Source organism: Chiloscyllium plagiosum, chromosome 14, assembly GCF_004010195.1.
Source record: "Chiloscyllium plagiosum isolate BGI_BamShark_2017 chromosome 14, ASM401019v2, whole genome shotgun sequence".
Classification (NCBI taxonomy): domain Eukaryota; kingdom Metazoa; phylum Chordata; class Chondrichthyes; order Orectolobiformes; family Hemiscylliidae; genus Chiloscyllium; species Chiloscyllium plagiosum.
In genome coordinates this window covers 33,997,746-34,017,425 of record NC_057723.1, presented here as the reverse complement: position 1 = coordinate 34,017,425, position 19,680 = coordinate 33,997,746, and the positions used below count along the sequence as shown (strand labels likewise).

General features: G+C 38.7%; 1 protein-coding gene across 11 annotated transcripts in view; it reads left to right on the top strand.

Moving 5' to 3' along the window:
* The window catches only part of LOC122556611 (rho GTPase-activating protein 26-like), a 241,669-nt gene that overhangs the window by 122,066 nt on the left and 99,923 nt on the right, over positions 1–19,680 (top strand). For all 11 annotated transcript variants that reach the window (XR_006313586.1, XM_043703510.1, XM_043703505.1 and 8 more), the window contains exons 11-14: positions 1,539–1,578; positions 3,507–3,572; positions 8,991–9,065; positions 13,294–13,372. Coding sequence is in view for 10 of the 11 variants with exons in the window: in XM_043703510.1 (XP_043559445.1) it covers positions 1,539–1,578; positions 3,507–3,572; positions 8,991–9,065; positions 13,294–13,372 (260 nt within the window). In the remaining variant the exon portion in view is untranslated. The remainder of the gene's footprint in view (positions 1–1,538; positions 1,579–3,506; positions 3,573–8,990; positions 9,066–13,293; positions 13,373–19,680) is intronic.

Sequence of the window (19,680 nt, the reverse complement as noted above, 5' to 3'; positions counted from 1 at the left end):
CTGGTACCTTCCCTTTCCACTGCAGGAATTGCAAAACCTGCACCCACACCACCTCCCTTACCTCCATCCAAGGCCCCAAAGGAGCCTTCCACATCCATCAAAGTTTTACCTGCACAGCCACCAATGTCATTTATTGTATCCGTTGCTCCCGATGCTGTCTCCTCTACATTGGGGAGATTGGATGCCTCCTTGCAGAGCGCTTTAGGGAGCATCCGCACCAATCAACCCCACCGCCCTATAGCCCAACATTTCAACTCCCCCCTCACTCTGCTGAGGGCATGCAGGTCCTGGGCCTCCTCCACCGCCACTCCCTCACCACCCGACGCGTGGAGGAAGAACGCCACATCTTCCGCCTCTGAATACTTCAACCCCAGGGCATCAATGTGGACTTTACCAGTTTCCTCATTTCCCCTCCCCCCACCTTATCCCAGTTCCAACCTTCCGGCTAGCATCGTCTTCATGACCTGTCCTACCTGCCTATCTCCCTTTCCACCTATCCACTCACCCTCCTATTTTTCTGCTCCTTGGATGCTGCCTGACCTGCTGTGCTTTTCCAGCACCACTCTAATTCAGACATAAAATATAGGAGCAGAATTCAGCCATTCAGCCCATCAAATCTACTCCACCATTTGATTATCACTGATGTGATTCTCAACCCCATTCTCCTGCCTTCTCCCTGCAACCATTGATCCCCTATCTAACTCTGTCGTAAATACACTCAATGACTTGACCTCTGCAGCTTTCTGCGGCAATGAGTTCCACAGATTCACCTGCTGGCTGAAGAAATTTCTCCTAATCTCAATTCTAAAAGGTCATGCTTTCATTCTGAAACTGTGCCTTCAGGTCCTATTCTCCCTACATCTACTCTATCCAGGCCTCTTTAAATTCTGTAAGTTTCAATGAGATCCCTCTTCATCCTTCTAAACTTCATCATATGCAGACCCAAAATCTCAGCCATTCCTCGTAGGACAAGCCCTTCATCTTTGGAATAATTTTTAAAACTTTCTCTGGACCTTTTGTGAATCTCTACTATACCTTCTCTAATAATTTCACATCATTCTTAGTATGACACCCAGATTTAGACTTCACACTCCAAAGCTTAAATGAGTGTTTTATACAAGTTTAACATGATTTCCTTTCAGGATTTTGTATCATAACGTGCTGGGTGCGGAACAATTAGCGTAACTTAAGAAATAAAACAATCTTGTAGGTGATGAATTCTACATACTAGGAGTAGGCCATTCAGCCCTTTGAGATTACACACCCTTCTACTTCAAAGTCCATTTTCCTGCATTATCTCCATATTCCTGATGCTTTTAATATGTAGCAATCTATTGATCTCCATTTGAACATACTCTAAGTCTGAGCCTCCACTCTGTCTGTAGTACCTTCTATGTTATATGCATGTGTGCATAATTTACTTGAATAACTCAGACTTTATAACATCTGGTTGGTTCTGAAAAATTAAATTTCCATTCCTAGTATAGTTTTTGTAATCATGTTTTCACTGGGTAAAATAATATTTTCCTAATTTCCAGGTGTACAACTTGAATAAGGACAATCCAATAAGTGAAGGCGGTAAGCAACTATTGTTAATAATTTGTTTTGGAATGTGTTGATCAAGGACACTTGGTCAGTTTCTCCACTGTATCTTATTGATGGTGCCATTGTAATCATATTCTGGTGGATGGGTGCCTAGAAGACTGTTTTGTCCTCGACGATTGAGCATCTTGAGTGTTGTTGAAGGGGCATTAATTCAGGAAATATGGAGGGCTTTACATCATACTACTGCCTTGTGTCGCATTGATGGTGAAAAATACTTTGGGCAATCAGGAGGAAAGTTTACAAGCTGGAGAATATTTGATTGATGATCTGTTCTAACCACATTATTTAAATATGTGGTTAGGTTACTGTTAAGTATCAGATAACTGTTAATTCATTTGAATATTATGGGGAGGTGGTTAGATTGTCAGTTGTTGAAGATGTTAATGCCTTTGTTATGTTTTAGGTAAATATTATATGCTACCTATCAGGCCAAACTTGAGTGTAATCCAGGTGTTACTGAATGCAGACATGGACTGCCTCATTAACTGAGTAGTTGTAAATGGAATGCACTTGTTAAATATACCAACTTGGGATTGAATAATGGAAGGGGGATCATTGATAAAGAGGCTGAAGCTGTTCAGGACTGTGACATTATCATGAGAAACCCTTGCAAACATGTAAAACAAATACAAATTGTTGGGGAAACTGAACAGATCTGGCAGCATCTGTGGAAATAAAGTAGAGTTAATGTTTGGAGTCCCAAGAGTTCTGACGAAGAGTCACTGGATTTGAAAAAGTAACTCTATTTTCTTCCCACAGATGCTGCTCGACCAGCTGAGTTTTTCCAGCAATTTCTGTTTTTGTTTCAGATCTCCAGCATCTGTGGTTCTTTGTTTTAATCCTGCAATGATATCTGGAGATTAAATGATTGGTCAGCCAAAAGTCACAACCACCTTCTTTTGAGCTTTGTGTAACTCCAGCCCTGTGGAGAGTTTTCCATCTTTCCAATGACTTCAGTTTTGTTGGTCCTTGTTGATGTCACACTCTGCTAAATGCTGGCTGTGATGTTTTGCCTCTCCTCTAGAATTTTGATTTTCGTTTTGTCCACTTTTGGGGTAAGATTGTAATTGCTCATGTTCCTGGCATAAACCAGATAGAGATTCTATGAGCAAGTCTTGAGAATTGATTCCTAGATATTAAATTCCTGCTTTTAAGTGATTGCTCAATTTTCTGCCCATTCTCCAACTATGAGACATTATTGCAGCTAAGATATCCGAGTACTTAATCCATCAAGTTCATATTTAGAAGCTTGAAATTTTATTATGATTCCTTATCAATTTTTTGTATTGTAGAAGTAAAGTTTATAATTTGGTTGAGGTACTGGAAGAAAATGAAAATTGTAGATTGTCAGGTGGATTCCTCTTTCAGTGGCTGTTTTCTCAGTTGAGGTAATGGTAGAAACCCGATCATAGTCCCCTTATGCACACAGGTAAAGGAGGATTGAGAACAAGGCAATGGACTAAGAGAACAAAAAAGCACCTTGCTAAAGGCTTGTTCAAGCTCAGAGATTGTTGTTAAATATTTGGGGAGCCAAAGTAGCCTGAATTCAGATGAAACAGACCAGTTCTTATAAAATGTGAGTTCCTGGATTTTCAGCTGAGTTGAAAAGTAGCATTGAAATTCACCAATATTTAATGCAGCATTTTAACTATTGTAAGTAAAAGCAGAAGATCCATGTTTTTCATTGATTAATAAAATTGATGAATATAAATAGAAGATGGAATCCAGGGAGTTTTTATTGACTTGTTACATTTGAATAGATTATTGGGAATATGCTACCAAATCTTCCAAGTGAAACACACAGCCTTCAGTCTTGTTTAATCTACCTGCCAATTATATTTTAGATGTCTTTACTGAAGCTCAACTCTGATTAGATTGACGGATTTGTTTCTACTTTTCAGCTGCCCAACTGGACAAAGTTGGATTTGATTTGGTGAAGAAATGTATTCGTGCTGTTGAAGAAAGAGGTAGCTCAATTTTTACTTGCATCAGTCTTATGTTAAAAACATTAAGTACAAAGTTCCTATCTATAAAGGTCTTGTTTTTTTTCACTAATCTGGCATCATCTTTTGAATGACTGAAATGTAAGAAAATGACTTCAATTATTTTGACAAGGAAGTCAACCATGCTCATCAAATTGCAAGACAAATATTTTCAAAATCTTTTGTCTCCATTTTTCCTTTACTGAATTAATGTGTAAATCTAGCACTATAACCTTTTTCTCAAATAAAGGCCCAGAAATTCTAATCAGGAAACCTAATCCCATTTTTAAAAAAAAAACTCATTTATCTGTTGTTGACTTCTGAACTGGAAATTCCTGGAAATGAACTTCCTGTTATAAATCAACTCAAAAATTCTTGAATCCAGCAGTGCAGATCGTTGTTGAAACTGCATTTCCTTACAGCATTGAGTGGTGTATCCTGAAGTTTACATTTCCAGCAGATACTTAGAAAGCTACTCTGTAAAGGCTAGTATGTAAGGTAAGTGAGGGGCTAGGATGGGAGCTGGGTGGGGTAAAGGTTTTAGGAGGACAGGAATGTGAGGGACATAAGATGCTGGATAGTTGAGGGAATAGGATACTAGGTAAGTCGTTGAGTGCTTTAGGGCAGTTCTGGGGAGTGAATGTCAAGTTAGCTATCAGATTGAGTGTCTCTTGAGTTGGTTCAGATACGGGTTTATGGGATAGAGTTGTGAATGGTGGAATGTCATATCAGTTAGCAGGAATATCAGATCGAGTGGGGAAGTGTGACAGATGGTGTCAGGAGTCAGAGGTGTATGTTGGCAGCCAAGTGATAAGTAGGCAGTTCAGTTTAATAGTTACCTATGTGAGTAGGTTTTTAAATCTTCCAACATTACCTGAATAACTATTGAACTTAAGTGAGTTGTAACCCTCCAAGTTCTCTGACTTGATTGGGCTATTTCTGAAAGATCCCAGATGTTAGACAATTGCCTGTTGGAATTTTCATTTTCCCATACAATTCTCTTGCAGTCACTTGTGTTTGGATTTCCACATGATCTTGATGTGACCGTCATGCTGGTGCAATGACGATCTGAATATCGAATACTTTGACCATATATTTTACTATTCGATAGTTAAATTTAACTGTAGAATTATTTTTGGTGCTTGTTGGGTTTGATCATTTTCAAACATTACATGAAATATTTGTAATCCGAGCAGAAGAATAGTTTTAGGATGATCTTGTGCTCATTGTGACTGCAGCTATGTTAGATAGTTTACAGAAGTTTCTTTTACGTGAATTCTTAGCAGTGCATTATGCAAACCAAAATCTCTGAAATATTTTGCATGTAGCTCTTAAACCTGCAAATAAAAACATGCTCACAAATGATTTTCACGTTACATCGGAGCACACAACTGTGTATTTTGGAGTACAAGTATAAAAGATCATAAATGGGAACAGGAGTAGACCATTTTACCCTTCGCCATTCAACGAGATCATTGCTGAACTGACTGTGGCCTTAACTCGACTTGCCTGTCTGCTCTCATAACCCTTGGCAATCAAAATTTTGTAAATTGTGTTTGAATAAATTCAGTGGCTAGCCTCCACTGTTTTCTTTGAAGAGACTTCCAAAGATTAATGAGTGGGGAAAAAAAATCACACTATCTCTGTCTTAAGTGTGAGGATCCCTTAGTTTAAACTGTTCTCTCTACATCTAGCTATAAATCTCCCACAAGAAGTATTTTGTTGGCATCCACCCTATCCACACTGAGAATCCTGCATGTTTCAATAAGATTACGTCTACACTCCAATAAACAGACCCAATTTTTTTAATAGGACAAGCATCTCATCCCAGGAACTAAAAGAATGAATCTTCTGTGAATTGTTTCTGAATCAATTATACCTTTCTTCAAATCAAGAATCCAGAACTGTACACAATACTTAAGATGTGGTCTCACCAAGGCCTTGCACGGCAACAGTAAAACATCCTTCCTTTCATATTCCATTTCCCGTGCAATAAATGGCAACAATCCATTCATCTTCCTAATCACTTACTACACCAGCACAGTAAGACTTGGCAAATTAAATCTTTGCAATTTATGTGCCAGGAGGCTCAGATCCTTTGGTACCATCAAGTTCTACAATCTTGCTCCATTTAAGTATTACACTACTTTTTTTATCCTTTCCAACAAGGTAGGTAAGTTCACATTTTCTCATATAATGCTCAGTCTCCCATATTTTTCCCCCCCACACACAAAATATCTATACATGTACACCTTAGCAGATGCATTACTTGCCTTACCTTTCCTATTCTATCTATATTGGTGTGATCAGCAAAGTTAGCTACTATAGCCCAAGCTGTTGATGTAGATTGTAGATAGTTGAGGGTCCAACACTGATTGCTGTGGAAATCTACTCCACAACTTGCAAATAAGAAAATTCCCGACACTTTGCTTTCTGTTAGTTAACCAATCCTTTTCCCATGGTAATATGTTATTCCCCTACATCATGATACTCTAATTTTGTGTAGTAACCTTTGTGGAGCCTTACCAAATGTCTTTTGGAAGCCCAAATATATCACATTTAGAGGTAGCCTTTTATGCACCTTGCTTGCTACTTTGTCGAATAACTATTGAATTAGTTGAACAAGGTTTTCCTGTTCTAAAACTCTGTTGATTCTGCGTGATCCCATTATAATTTTAAAGTATCTTAATGTGACCTCCGAAGTGGATTCTCACAGTTTCCTATGACAAATGATAGGTGATAGGATAACTGTTCTATAATTTAGCACTTTCTGTCTTTATCCTGAATAAAGGTACTACGAGTGCTGTTTTCCAATCTGCTGGGAACCTTCCAGATTCAAAGAATTTTTGGAAAATTATAACAAACGCATCAGCTATCTCAATAGCTACTTGTTGGAGTCTGGGATGCAGGCAATCAGGACTTTTCAGCCTTTAGGTCCAAACATTTTTCTTGCAATTTCCCTCTCATGATGGAAATTGTTTTTAGTTGCCTCTTCCCTTATGTTTGATAATCAAGTATCTTCGGCAAGTTTGCGACTGGGAAGACAGACACAAAAATATTTGGTTCAGTACATTCACCATTTTCTTTAGTTCCAGTATTAGTTCCCCAGGTTTGCATACTCTCCAGTGTCTCTTGTTTTTTTCTTATTTAAAGACTAGAAGAAACACTCTCCATGCTTTTATTACTAGTTAGCTTTCTCCCATATTCTACTTTCTGCATCTTGGTCTTTCAAATTGAGGTAATCTGTCATTAATAGCTATAAATTCAGGGTTATCTCACCTTTTCCTTTTTTTCAAAATATCACATTCAAGTCTTGGTCACCTTGCAATCATAAGACATAGGAGTGGAAGTAAGGCCATTCGGCCCATCGAGTCCACTCCACTATTCAGTCATGGCTGATGGGCATTTCAGTACCCCTTACCTGCACTCTTCCCCTTGGCCCTTAATTCCTTGCAAGATCAAGAATTTATCAATCTCTGCCTTGAAGACATTTAACGTACCGGTTTCTACTGCGCTCCATGGCAATGAATTCCACAGGCCTACCACTCTCTGCCTGAAGCAATGTCCCCTCTTTTCCGTTCTAAATTGAACCCCTCTAATTCTAAGGCTGTGCCCACGGGTTCTAGTATCCCCGCCTAACGGAAACAAATTCCCAGCATCCACCCTTTCTAAGTCATGCATCATCTTGTAAGCTGTATTAGAGCTCCCCTCAACCTTCTAAACTGTAATGAATACAATCCCAGGACTCTCAGCCATTCATCATATGCTGGACCTACCACTCCAGGGATCATCTGTATGAATCTCCGCTGGACACGCTCCAGTGCTAATATGTCATTCCTGAGGTGTGGGGCCCAGAATTGGACACGTATTCTAAATGGGGCCGAACTAGAGCTTTATAAAGTCTCAGTAGCACATCGCTGCTTTTACATTCCAACCGTCTTGAGATAAATGACAACATTACATTTGCTATCTTTATCACGGACTCAACCTGCAAGTCAACCTTTAGAGAATCCTGGACTAGCACTGCCAGATCCATCTGTACTTTGGCTTTATGAATTTTCTCACCGTTTAGAAAATAGTCCATGCCTACATTCTTTTTTCCGAAGTGCAAGACCTCGCATTTGCTGAAGTTGAATTTCATCAGCAATTTCTTGGACTACTCTCCTAAATTGTCTAAATCTTTTTGCAATCTCCCCACCTCCTCAGAACTACCTACCTGTCGCCTAACTTCGTACCATCGGCGAACTTCGCCAGAATGTCCCCAGTCCCTTCATCCAGATCCTTAATATATAGAGTGAACAGCTGCACCCCCAACTCTGAACCCTGTGGGATACTACTTGTCACTAGCTGCCATTCCGAAAAAGAACCGTTTATCTCAACTCTCTGCCTTCTGTCAATCCATGCCAGTAGCACACCTCGAACACCATGGGCCCTCACCTTATTCAGCAGCCTTTCTTGAGGCACCTTATGAAAGACCTTTTGGAAATCTAGGTAGATAACATTCACTGGGTTTCCCTGGTCTAATCTACTTGTTACCTCTTCAAAGAATTCTAACAGGTTTGTCAGGCATGACCTCCCCTCACTAAATTCATGTTGACTTGTTCTAATCCAACCCTGCACTTCCAAGAATTTAGAAACCTCATGTCTCTTTAATGGATATCAGGTCATTCATATTTATAACTATCTGTAATAAATACACAAATTAGATCATAGTCCATAAGAAATGGAAACAGAAGTAGGCCATTCAGCTCATTGAGTCTATACCACCATTGAATGAAGTTTGTTTGATAATCCTTAACTCCACTTTCTTGCCTTTTCCCTGTAACCCTTGATTTCCTTACTGATGAAAAGTCTATTTATCTCTGCCTTCATTGTATACTTAGTAGCCCAGCTTTGACAGCCCTCTGAGGTGTAGAATTTGACACCCTCTGAGGAAAAAAAATCCTTCTCATCTCGGTCTTAAATGTGCAACCCCTTAATCTGAGGTTATGCCCTCTGGCACAAAAGTTTAAAGTTTCTGTAAAGGCCTTTGCAGTGAGAAACAAAGAAATGGCAGTTCTGTAAATGATTAACCTTCACTTCAGCTACGCTTTCCATTTTTATCTTCTTGCAGAAGGAATTTAGAATTTACATATTTATGTTTTCATATTTCTCTCATACTCCAATTTCTCTGTTTTATTTCTTTAGTCATTAACAAGTAAGCATACATAAAAGCAACCACCTCAACAGACATGATTGAAACATATACATGGGTAACAAATATAAAATGCTTAAATATATATTTTTACAATGTATTATTTAAGTTTAACTAGTATGTGGATTGGCAATAGCTGTACATTTTGCAGAGTAACATTAGAAGTTCAACTTGATGTATTAACAGATTTTTCTCTACTTTAAAAACAGGTATAAATGAACAGGGCCTATATCGAATAGCTGGTGTTAACTCCAGAGTTCAGAAGCTATTGGGTTTATTAATGGGTAAGTACTGTGCTTGATTCTCTTCTCCTTTTGTGCACATGTTTATGTATGAAATTATGAATTCATTTCGTGCATTGCCTCGCTTCAATTGTGTTTCTGATTCTCAGTTTGTGACCTCTGTGGTGTCACAAACTTTTATTAATTGAGTTCATGGGGAAATTCCTAAACAACTCAGCAATGCTCATGGCATATAGTTTCTATTATGGGCATGATGTGCAAACTAGGTGCAAGGATTCCATTCATTAATTGGCACAATCACAGATAGTGTTCCATTAACCAAGTGTAGTCAGGCAGCAATTTAGATTGCATTTTTTTTCTCCTTATGCAAAACATTTTGTCTTAATATATTGAAAATGGTAACCTATTAGTGAGCAAAAGAAGCAAAAGTGATACCCGGCTAAACGTTTTTGTTAAACGTAATGAATGGTTAGGTTTGGAAAACGCTTCCAGAGAGTATGGTGGAATCAAGTTCAATCCAAGATTCAAAAGAGAATTACATTCAAAAACATTTGAAAAGGGGTTGTTTTCAGAATTTGAAGGAGAACGCAGGAGAATAAAATTGAGAGAGATTCTCATTTAGACAGCTTATACAGACATAATGGAATGAATCACCTCCTTTGGTGCTGTAATTATTCTGTAATATGCCAGATGGCAAGTCAATTGAAGCAAGCCATCAGAGGTGTATTTTTTTAAAAGTCTGGCAGCTTAAAGGATTGGGGGGCTTAAATGTCCTCACAACTGACATTTAAGTAGACTTTATCTATGCTTAATAAGTGTTTAGATCTACTTTGTAAATTTGTGACTCCGATACTGGTATGGCTCTTGGAGCAGTAAACATAAAGTTAGTTTGAAATCTACTTTTATTTCAAATGGCTGAGTTTAGTTTTTTTCTGTAAATGTATTTTTTGCTATCCTCACTCACTCTACTCCAAAAATGGGATCTGTCATAAATTAGTGTGGACCTTCCACCTCAAGAGTAACCCATTATTTTGAAAAGTCTCTGGGATTGTCCTAACTCCATGCATATCTGACTCTTGATTAAATCCTACAATCTTGTCAGTATTGAAGACCACTTTAAAAGAAAATGGAGAAGGGGAGTTGGTAATTCACTGAGAGTTGACATGGTTAAGTTAAATGACATATAAACAGCTTCAGACGAAAGTGCTATTTTTTTATAAAGAATTTTTAAAATTGAAGTAAAGAATAAGCATTAACAGAATATGCAAATAGTGAATCTGATGGTGAAGCATGAGGGTACTGAAATAATTGAAAAAATAAACAAGAAAGGAAATGAAAGGCCACAACTAAATTTCATGGCTGCAAAATTGGGAAATATCAGTGACCTTGATAATATGAAACCAAGAATGGAATTCTTCAATTAGTATGAAGTTGGGATTGGTGGTGGTCAAATTTACAAATTGGCGCTGCCAGAATCCATGCTAGTTTATTGCGATGATCCTGAGCCTGAGCTGTTTTCAATGAGAACTACTTAGTTCAAATAGTATACAATTATTGTTGTTGTCAGTTATAGATTAATGTAGAACCTATTTCGGTTTTGCTCCCCTGTCAAATGGAACTTTCAGTCAGTAATGCAAGCAGAGGCTGGGCTGACCTTATAGAAGTTTATAAAATTATGCAGGGCATGGATAGAGTGACTAATCAGGGTCGTCTTCCCAGGTAAGGGTAAATCAGCACAGGACTTATACACTTAATGGTAAGGTCCTAGGGAATGTTGCCGAACAAAGAGATCTTGGAGTGCAGATTTATAGTTCCTTGAAAGTGAATCTCTGGTAGATAGGCATGATTTGGAGATGCCGGTGTTGGACTGGGGTGTGCAAAGTTAAAAATCACACAACACCAGTTATAGTCCAACAGGTTTAATTGAAAGCACACTAGCTTTCAGAGCGACGCTCCTTCATCACCTGACAAATTCCTTGTAAATATTTTCTGAAGCCTTTCAAGTTTCACAACATCTTTCTGAAAGCAGGGAGATCAGAATTGAATTGATATACCAAAAATGGTCAAATCAATGTCCTGTACAGTTGCAACATGACCTCCCCCCAACTCCGATACTCAATGCACTGACCAACAAAGGCAAGCATACGAACACAATCACCTGATGGAGGAGCGTCGCTCCGAAAGCTAGTGTGCTTCCAATTAAACCTGTTGGACTATAACCTGGTGTTGTGTGATTTTTAACTCGGGTAGATAGGTTAGTGAAGAAGGTGTTCGTATGCTTGCCTTTGTTGGTCAGTGCATTGAGTATCGGAGTTGGGGGGAGGTCATGTTGCAACTGTACAGGACATTGATTTGACCATTTTTGGTATATCAATTCAATTCTGATCTCCCTGCTTTCAGAAAGATGTTGTGAAACTTGAAAGGCTTCAGAAAATATTTACAAGGAATTTGCCAGGGTTGGAGGGTTTGAGCTATATGGAGAGGCTAAAAGGAGGGGGCTGTTTTCCCTGGATGTCATGAAGGGCATGGATAGGGTAAATAGTTAAGTTCTTTCCCCCAGGAGGGGGTAGTCCAAAACTAGAGGGCATAGGTTTAAGGTGAGAGGGGAAAGATTTAAGAGGGACCTATGGGACAACTCTTTTGTGCTGAGAATGAGCCGATAAGAATAGATAAATCAGATCGAAAGATGTAAAATTAACAAGACTGCTAGAGAAGGAAATCTGATCGAGAAATCGAGAGGGAAAGAAAAATTAAACTAAAAAGATAAAGGAATAATAAAATTGCAGTTTAATATTTGATATATTTAAATTTGCCCAAGAATTAGTGATTTAAGGAATTAGGTTACACAATTAGTACTTGATTTTTAGTGCCAGAGTGTTTAGAGTTGTTTTACTTTCTGTGGTGAGTTTATTTTTGTATTTGCTGTACACATACAAACTTTTCCACCATTTATTATAACTCATAGTGAGGCAAGGCAGCAAAACATTGTAACGACCATGTATTTTAATTTTTTTTGTAGTTTTGTTTGTGAACTGAAATGAGAAAAGGACTGTTTTAAAAACAAAATATTGTTGAAGGATTGCTGCATTTTTGTAAAAGCAAATAACCTGACATTCATTACAAGTGCTATTTACACTGTTTTGTGGTCAAGTACTGTGGAGAAGATATGCTGATGAACTCAAATCGAGGAGTGTGTATGAATGGGGGTTTGGCTGACAATAAGTTGCTAATTGATCTTTCTACTAGTAACTCGTTATCAGTGACAAAGACCTTCTGACTGGCAACAGATATGTGATTAGCTGCCAGGTAGCTAAGCATCTTATGTGTGTGAATGTTTGGGAGAAACTGTTGGATCTCTGCAAGGATATGAAATGTTTCTTCTCTCTCCAGTAAAAAAAACCTGAATCCTGAGGAAAGCCAGTTTATTTTTCCTTCAACAGTTACTGTAAACTGTGGCTCTTGACAAGTAATCCATAGACTTTATAAGTATTAACATCATTCTATTCTTTCTTCAAACAAGTGAAAGTACCTGGAGACGAATTAAAGAGTGACATGTCCTGACAAGGCAAAATGACCTTTGTAGTGAACCTTACAAACTGGGACCATTGAACTGCTTTGGCTGTCTTACACTCTGCCTGTCACACCTATGTTTTTTCTTGTCTATCGTATGTGTTTAAGGGAGAGTTTAGAAGGGGGTTAGGATTTTAACTAGTAAAGTTACATGTTCATGGTTTATGATTGTTTATCTGTAGCTGGAACCTACTTATTTGTGACAAATGATCACTCTCATTAAGGACAGAAACCTGGTTTTTGCTTTCTGATAGCCTGGGGTTAAAGGACAGGTAAATTGGGAAATTCTGTATATTTTTTAAATCTTCAAATTTTGAAATGATTCTGGCAATAATGGGATTGATTTCCAGTGCCTCGCCCCAATGAGATATAAGAACATCTTTTTTTTACAAAGCTGATGGCAGACCAGTACAAGTTAGGCAGCAATTTTTGAACATAGGCATTTTGCTGCACACCGGACATTTATTGAAAATTGTTTTACTGTTTAAATAATAGTAGCATCAACATTTTTTGACAGTAAAATCTTACCTTGCAAGAAAACCATTGGAGTTACAGTATCAGTGGGTTCAACCTACATACCAGCAGAGAGAAGGCATTGAACAAAGTAGCAAAAGCAAAGGTTCAAACTTACCAAAAGGTTATCTTCACTGGGACTATAACCTGCTTCTCTAACAATTATTGTGTTTCTTGAATTTAATAGGATCAGTTGATGTCGATCTGGAGACTTCAACTGAATGGGAGATAAAGACTATTACTAGCACGCTTAAACATTACCTGAGGTAAGATCTTCAAGTGGAATATGGTCTTCAATTCTGTTAACAAGTTAGAAAATATGTAGTTAGACTTCATTAAGCTCTAAAACTAATTTTCACAACTTGAAGCCCTTTACTGAGAGGAGTGAAGAGAATTTTTATGGGAGTAGAAAATATTTATTGCAAGTTTCAAGTTATTATTTTTGTCGGTCTTCACAGTGGAAGACGCAAATAACATGCCAATAACTCATGACAAGGAGGCTCTGGCAGGTGAGGACCTAGAAATCATCATCATCATCACTAAAGAGATAGTGTTGGGCAAGCTAAAGATAGACAAATGTTCTCACTCTGGGATGCATCACAGAGTGGCAGGAAAATCGCAAATGTGCTCAATGCAATTACCAATATTTGCTGGACTCTGGCAGTTCCAGCAGATTGAAAAACAGCAAACGTGATGCTACTGTTTAAAAAGGAAGCTAAATTACAAGCCTGCTACCTTGACTTCTGTAATGGGGAAAATGCTTGAATCTATCATCAAGGAAGAAATAGTGAGACATCTGGATAGAAATCGTCCCATCAGACAAGCCACATGGGTTTGTGAAAGGCAGGTTATGTTTAACTAATTTACTGAAATTCTTTGAGGATATTACAAGCAGTGGACAATGAGGATCTGGTGGAAATGGTGTATCTGAATTTCTAGAAGGCATTCGACAAGCTGCTGCATAAGATAAAAGTGTGCATTATGGGTAATGTGTTAGCATGAAAAGAGGATTGGTTAAGTAACAAAGCAAAGAGTGGGGAAAAATGGGTGTTTTTCTGGTTGGCAATCAGTAGCTAGTGATGTGCCTCAGGGATCAGTGTTGGGACCGCAATTGTGTATAATTTACATAGATGATTTGAAGTTGGAGATCAAGTGTAGTATGTCAAAGTTTGCAGAGGAAGCTGAAAGTTTGCAGAGGAAGCTGAAAGTCTGGAGGGGGGGATATAGATGGATTAAGTAAGTGAGCAAGGGTGTATCAGATGCATTATAATGTTGTTAAATGTGAGGTCATCCATTTTGGTAGGAATAACTATTATTTAAAAGGTGAAAAATTGTAGCATGCTGCTGTGCAGAGGGAATTGGGTGTTCTTGTGCATCAATCATAAAAAGTTTATTTACAGGTCCAGCAGGCAATTAAGAAGGCAAATGGAATATTGTTGTTTATTGCTAGAGGGATGGAGTTTAGAAATAGGGAGGTTATGCTGCAGCTATATAGGATGCTGTGCTGAGGCCACACTTGGAGTACTGTCACAGTTTTGGTCTCCTGACTTCAGAAACAATGTACTTGCACTGGAAGGTATGCAGAGGAGGTTCACTAGTTTGTTCTGGAGTTGAGAGGATTGGCTAATGAGGACAGATTAAGTAGACGGGACTATACTCATTGGAATTTAGAAGAATGGTGGGGGTCATATAGAAACACATCAAATTATTAGGAGAATAAGAGCAGCGAGGTTGTTTCCACTGGCGGGTACAACAAGAACTGGAGACATTGACTCAAAATAAGATGTGGGGGTCAGATTTAGGACTCAGTTGAGGAGGAAGTTCTTCACCCAAAGTTTGTGAAGCATTTGAAGCTACCTCACTGAAAGTTTTTAAGATAGAGATAGATTTCTGAACAGTAAAGGAATTAAGGCTTATAGAGAGTGGGCAGGTAAGTGGAGCTGAGTCTTACTGAATGGTGGAGAGGCCAGATGGCCTACTCATGCTCCTGTTTCTTACGTTCTTAAGTTGCTGCAAATGGAGCACAAGGTGTCCAAACAATGGTTTGTCTTATTGATGCGGAATCACTGTGTGTAGTTATGTAGCAGCCTAACATGTCTATTTTAAATTTCCAAACAATCTTTTGCCCTGAAGTTACCTTTCTTCCATTTTTTTTTAAAGTTGTTTCTCTTCATGATGCTTTGCTTTAGAAAATACACATGGCTTCCTTCTTTGTATTGCAAGATACTAAGAATGTGGCTAGGAGACTCTTTAGGATTTTGAAAACTAAATGAGCACATTTCTCAATTTAATATTTTATCATCATCTAATTACCTGAACATTTCAACAATTGTATGATCTCTTGATCTTTTATATTTGCCAGAGATATTTCGCCATTCATTCAGACTTTGTGGTATAGATCCTGTTTAAGAGGTAGAAGTGCAAGTTGTGCATTAGACATTGAACTAATTCAAAGGTGGGGATTGGTTTTGATCAGCAGACTGGATAGTTGCTTTGTGATACAGTGTGTTACCAACAACGTGTGTTCAATTCCTACACTGGCTATCATTATTAGGAAGGATTTTCCTTCTCAACCTCTCCCTCGCATGAGGTGTGGTGACCTCAGGGTTTTTTATTGCAAAAATATAGTTTAATTCAGAAACAAAATTTATGTGCATACAAGATACTAAAGCGGTTTGTACAGTCCTTGTATATAAAGAATAAACATTGCAGCTATTAAAATAAAGACATGTCCTACTCATGCAGCACACCATTTACATACATTGAGGCAAAGTGTGTCTCTCAGTGGTGGATCTTGGAATGTGCCAGTCTGCAACACTTGGTCCAGGCTAATTCTTTGCACTGGAAGATCAACAAGTTGTAGGAAGACCAGCATCTTTCATCAAGTTGATAGATCTTCCAGGTGCAGACAATGTTTCTCTTGGTGAGCATCCCTGGGAACCGACCGTACAGAGTCATGCATGGTGGACCTGCTCTGCACAAACCTCAACAAAAACCACTGCATCTCTCCCCACACCTTCTTTGCATGGTCACACATCTCCTTCTAGAATGTGCCAGTCTCTTTCCCCCTACTGCAACCAGTTTGAGGACAGTGTGTGGTGGCAGTGTGTGTCTGGGCATGTGTGAAGGATCTCACAGGTAATGCTCTTCTTACCAGCAGCTGGGTACATCTTGGTGCTTATTGGAAAGTTCTGGTGATGAGACATTGAGCCAAATGACTGACAGTTTGCTCAGGGAACAGCCTAATAGGATCCAATCTTTCCTTTTCCTGCAGAGTCTCAAGGACACCATGTGCTGACAATTGCCTGATAGACTTATGATCAAAGATGTTTTTCTTTACAAATTTTTCCACAAGGGACAAATGAAATGGAATGATCCAACTATTTGAAGCATCCTGCGGCAATGAGGTCACCCCCATCCTTCGTAATGTCTGGGACAGGTGAAATCCCAGTCAAAGTGAAAATTGGTGTTTGCATCCAGAGTGTCCATGCACCGCTTGATGCAGCCACACGTAGGATGGCCATCAGGATGAGGACAGTGTTGCGTATATCTTCCCCCCCTCCTTATCCACAGCATCACACATGATATTTATTATGAAGATGTGGGTGTACTGCACCTTTTAAGAGAGTTAAAAGCTAATAAAAACTACCTGGCAGCACCAAGTGTTCTGAAAAAGATCCAGTGTAACATGAGCTTCAGCTACTGGGGTAGCTAGGGTAACTGGTTGCCTGAAAATGACAAAACAGGTTCGAATTAGGCCAATCAGTTTAAGTTATACCCCGAAAAATACCTAATTCCAATCCAGTTTGAATTTAGTGTATTGACAATCTTAAAAGTCGATGACACAATCCAATGCTTTGGTGGTACAAGACCGGGGAAAATTGAACAGTTGGGTGCAGAACTGCCAAGCTACCAGCATGTAAGGGACTCTCTGGAAAAATAGCTCTCTTAAAAGGTGCCTCTATAGATCAATAACCTCTGAAGCAGAGTCTCCAAGAAGAAGAAAAGACGACAGGAATACAGAGAAAACGGAAAGCTGCCTGGTTTGGAGATAAGAAGCCAAAAGCGAAAGTGCTGGAAAATCTCAGCAGGTCTGGCAGCATCTGTAAGGAGAGAAAAGAGCTGACGTTTGGAGTCTTAACAGTTAGACTCGAAACGTCAGCTCTTTTCTCTCCTTACAGATGCTGCCAGACCTACTGAGATTTTCCAGCATTTTTTCTTTTGGTTTCAGATTCCAGCATCCGCAGTAATTAGCTTTTATTTGAGATAAGAAATTTTGTTTTTAAGTTGTAATTGGAGTTTTATCGGACTAGTATTATAGAAGGGAAAGTAAAAGATAGGTTAAAGAAGAGTTGGAACTAGTTGTTAGTTAATTATTCTCTGTTATATTTAAAGAAATAAAATTATTAATTTTTACTTTAAATAGTTCTTGGCCTCTTGAATTTTCACAGCTTACTGCACAGGATAAATCTTTTCTGTGTTGCTGGTTTACAGTAAGCAGGAGAGTTTACCCTGTGTTTTAAAATATTCCTGTGCACACAGTCCATCTTTGATCTCCAGATGAAGTGGGAGGATGGCTTGGGTGACTGCAATGAGACAGAATCTGGGATAGGCCAGACTTGGGCCACATATGAAACACCAAGAGTACCTCACACCTGATGAACAGGTTTTACCCACAATAGAAAACGAGTGGTGCTCCCATCTGCCCAGTTTTTCCCTCACTTTGTGATACACTCTTCCCAGGTTTTGACGCAAGCCCCAGGCTCTCTGAACCACATATTCAGCACCTTCAAATAATCTGACCTGACCGTGAAAGAGATAAAGGATCAGTAAGTCCAGTTTCCGGTTACAGGGCCTCGCTTTTGCCTTGGTTTACCTTTGCTCCCAAGGCCAGTTTGAACTGGTCACAGATGGTCATCAGTCTGCGTGCTGACCGTGGATCAGAGCAGAAAATGGCAACATCATTCATGTACAGGGAGGTTTTGATCTTCAGGCTTCCGCTGTCTAGAATAGTCACCTGTCTCAGGCTCTCATCCTTCTTGATGGCAAAGGGCTCTATACAACACACAAACAAGGCAGGAGAGAGAGTGGGCAGCCCTGCCTGACTTCAGGTCTGACTGGGAAGCTTTCTGATTCCTGCCCACTGCTTAAGACTGCATTAATGTTATTAGTGTTGAGCAGTTGAATCCATTTGTAAATTCCCTCCCCAAAGCTCATTTTGGAGAGCACATCGCTCATCTGGGTTTATGATATCTTGTCAAAGGCATTCTAACAGTCCAGGCTGATGATACAGGTGTCTACCCTCTGTCCTACACTTAATCAACGTATCCCTGAGAAGTGCAAGGCTCTCTGAAGTCTTCCTGCCTGGTACGGCACTGTGAACCACTGATCCCAGAGCAGACCAGATTATGTTGGCAATGACCTTAAACAGGATTTTATAATCCATAATCAAAAATGAAATTGTTTTCCAATTTCTAATTTCCTCCTCTCTCCCTTCTGCTTGGTAAACCTTAGGTTAAACCACCTCCTGTCTCTAATGAGACAGCAGTCCAGTAGTCTGGTAAGACTATGGCGACTTTACCTTTATTCAAAGCGCCTCAAAGGCACCACTTTTATTAACAAATTTCCTTTCATGAATTTCAATTAGTGAACCATATTATGTATTGCATACTTTGAAGCTACTTGCAAGTAGAAACCAATTGCATTATGTTAAAATATATGCCATATGCTTGACTTGCAAAACAACTGGATGATGTAAACTTTCTCCCCTTACATTGAATTTTTGTCGAAATTCCTACATCTGCTTCACGCATTTTTGGGGCTGTGAATGACTTTAAAATGTTAATATAATTGCATTGCTTTCACATGGCATTCAGCTACTTTATTGCAAACAGCTGTGAAATGTCCATGGTGGTTTTTTGTCAAGCAAGTTATCTTTGTTTTGGGTGTTGGTTTTCTGCACAAATATATGCAATAATTACCCATCTTGGATGAGAACCGTTGGCTATTTAAATATATTGAGAGGTTTTGAGTACTATTTAGAAATTGGCCATATGTAAATGATACAGTTTTCTAACATATTTTGCTTGCTGCAAGATGATTTTAAAAATGAAGATTATATGAGAGTTGCCTATAATAATAAAGCTTTATTGATACTGAAAGTAGTTCATTCTAATTTAAATTGAGATTTTCTACAAGTACATTTTAAATGTGTTTGGATGGAATGTTAATTTATTCTTCTATTGCAATTAGTATGGAATATTTCCTGGAAATGATCTTTTATGCCTTCAGTGCATATTATACAGTGCATATCTAAAACTGCAGATTTGGGGATGGTTGTGCAACCTATTTCAGGAAATTGTTAGTATATGGTACTGTTAGTATATATTGATTATTTTCCTCATTTATCTTGCCAATCTCTGTAAAATTTCCATTTCAGCCAGTGTTGTACTTTTGTTGTTGCCATGCTACGTGTATTGACATGCTTATTTAAAGTGGTTTATATGACAGATTGACCAACAGTTATTTCTGTAGTTCTTTTCCCTCTCCTACTGAAAGGCTTTGTGTTGTGCTG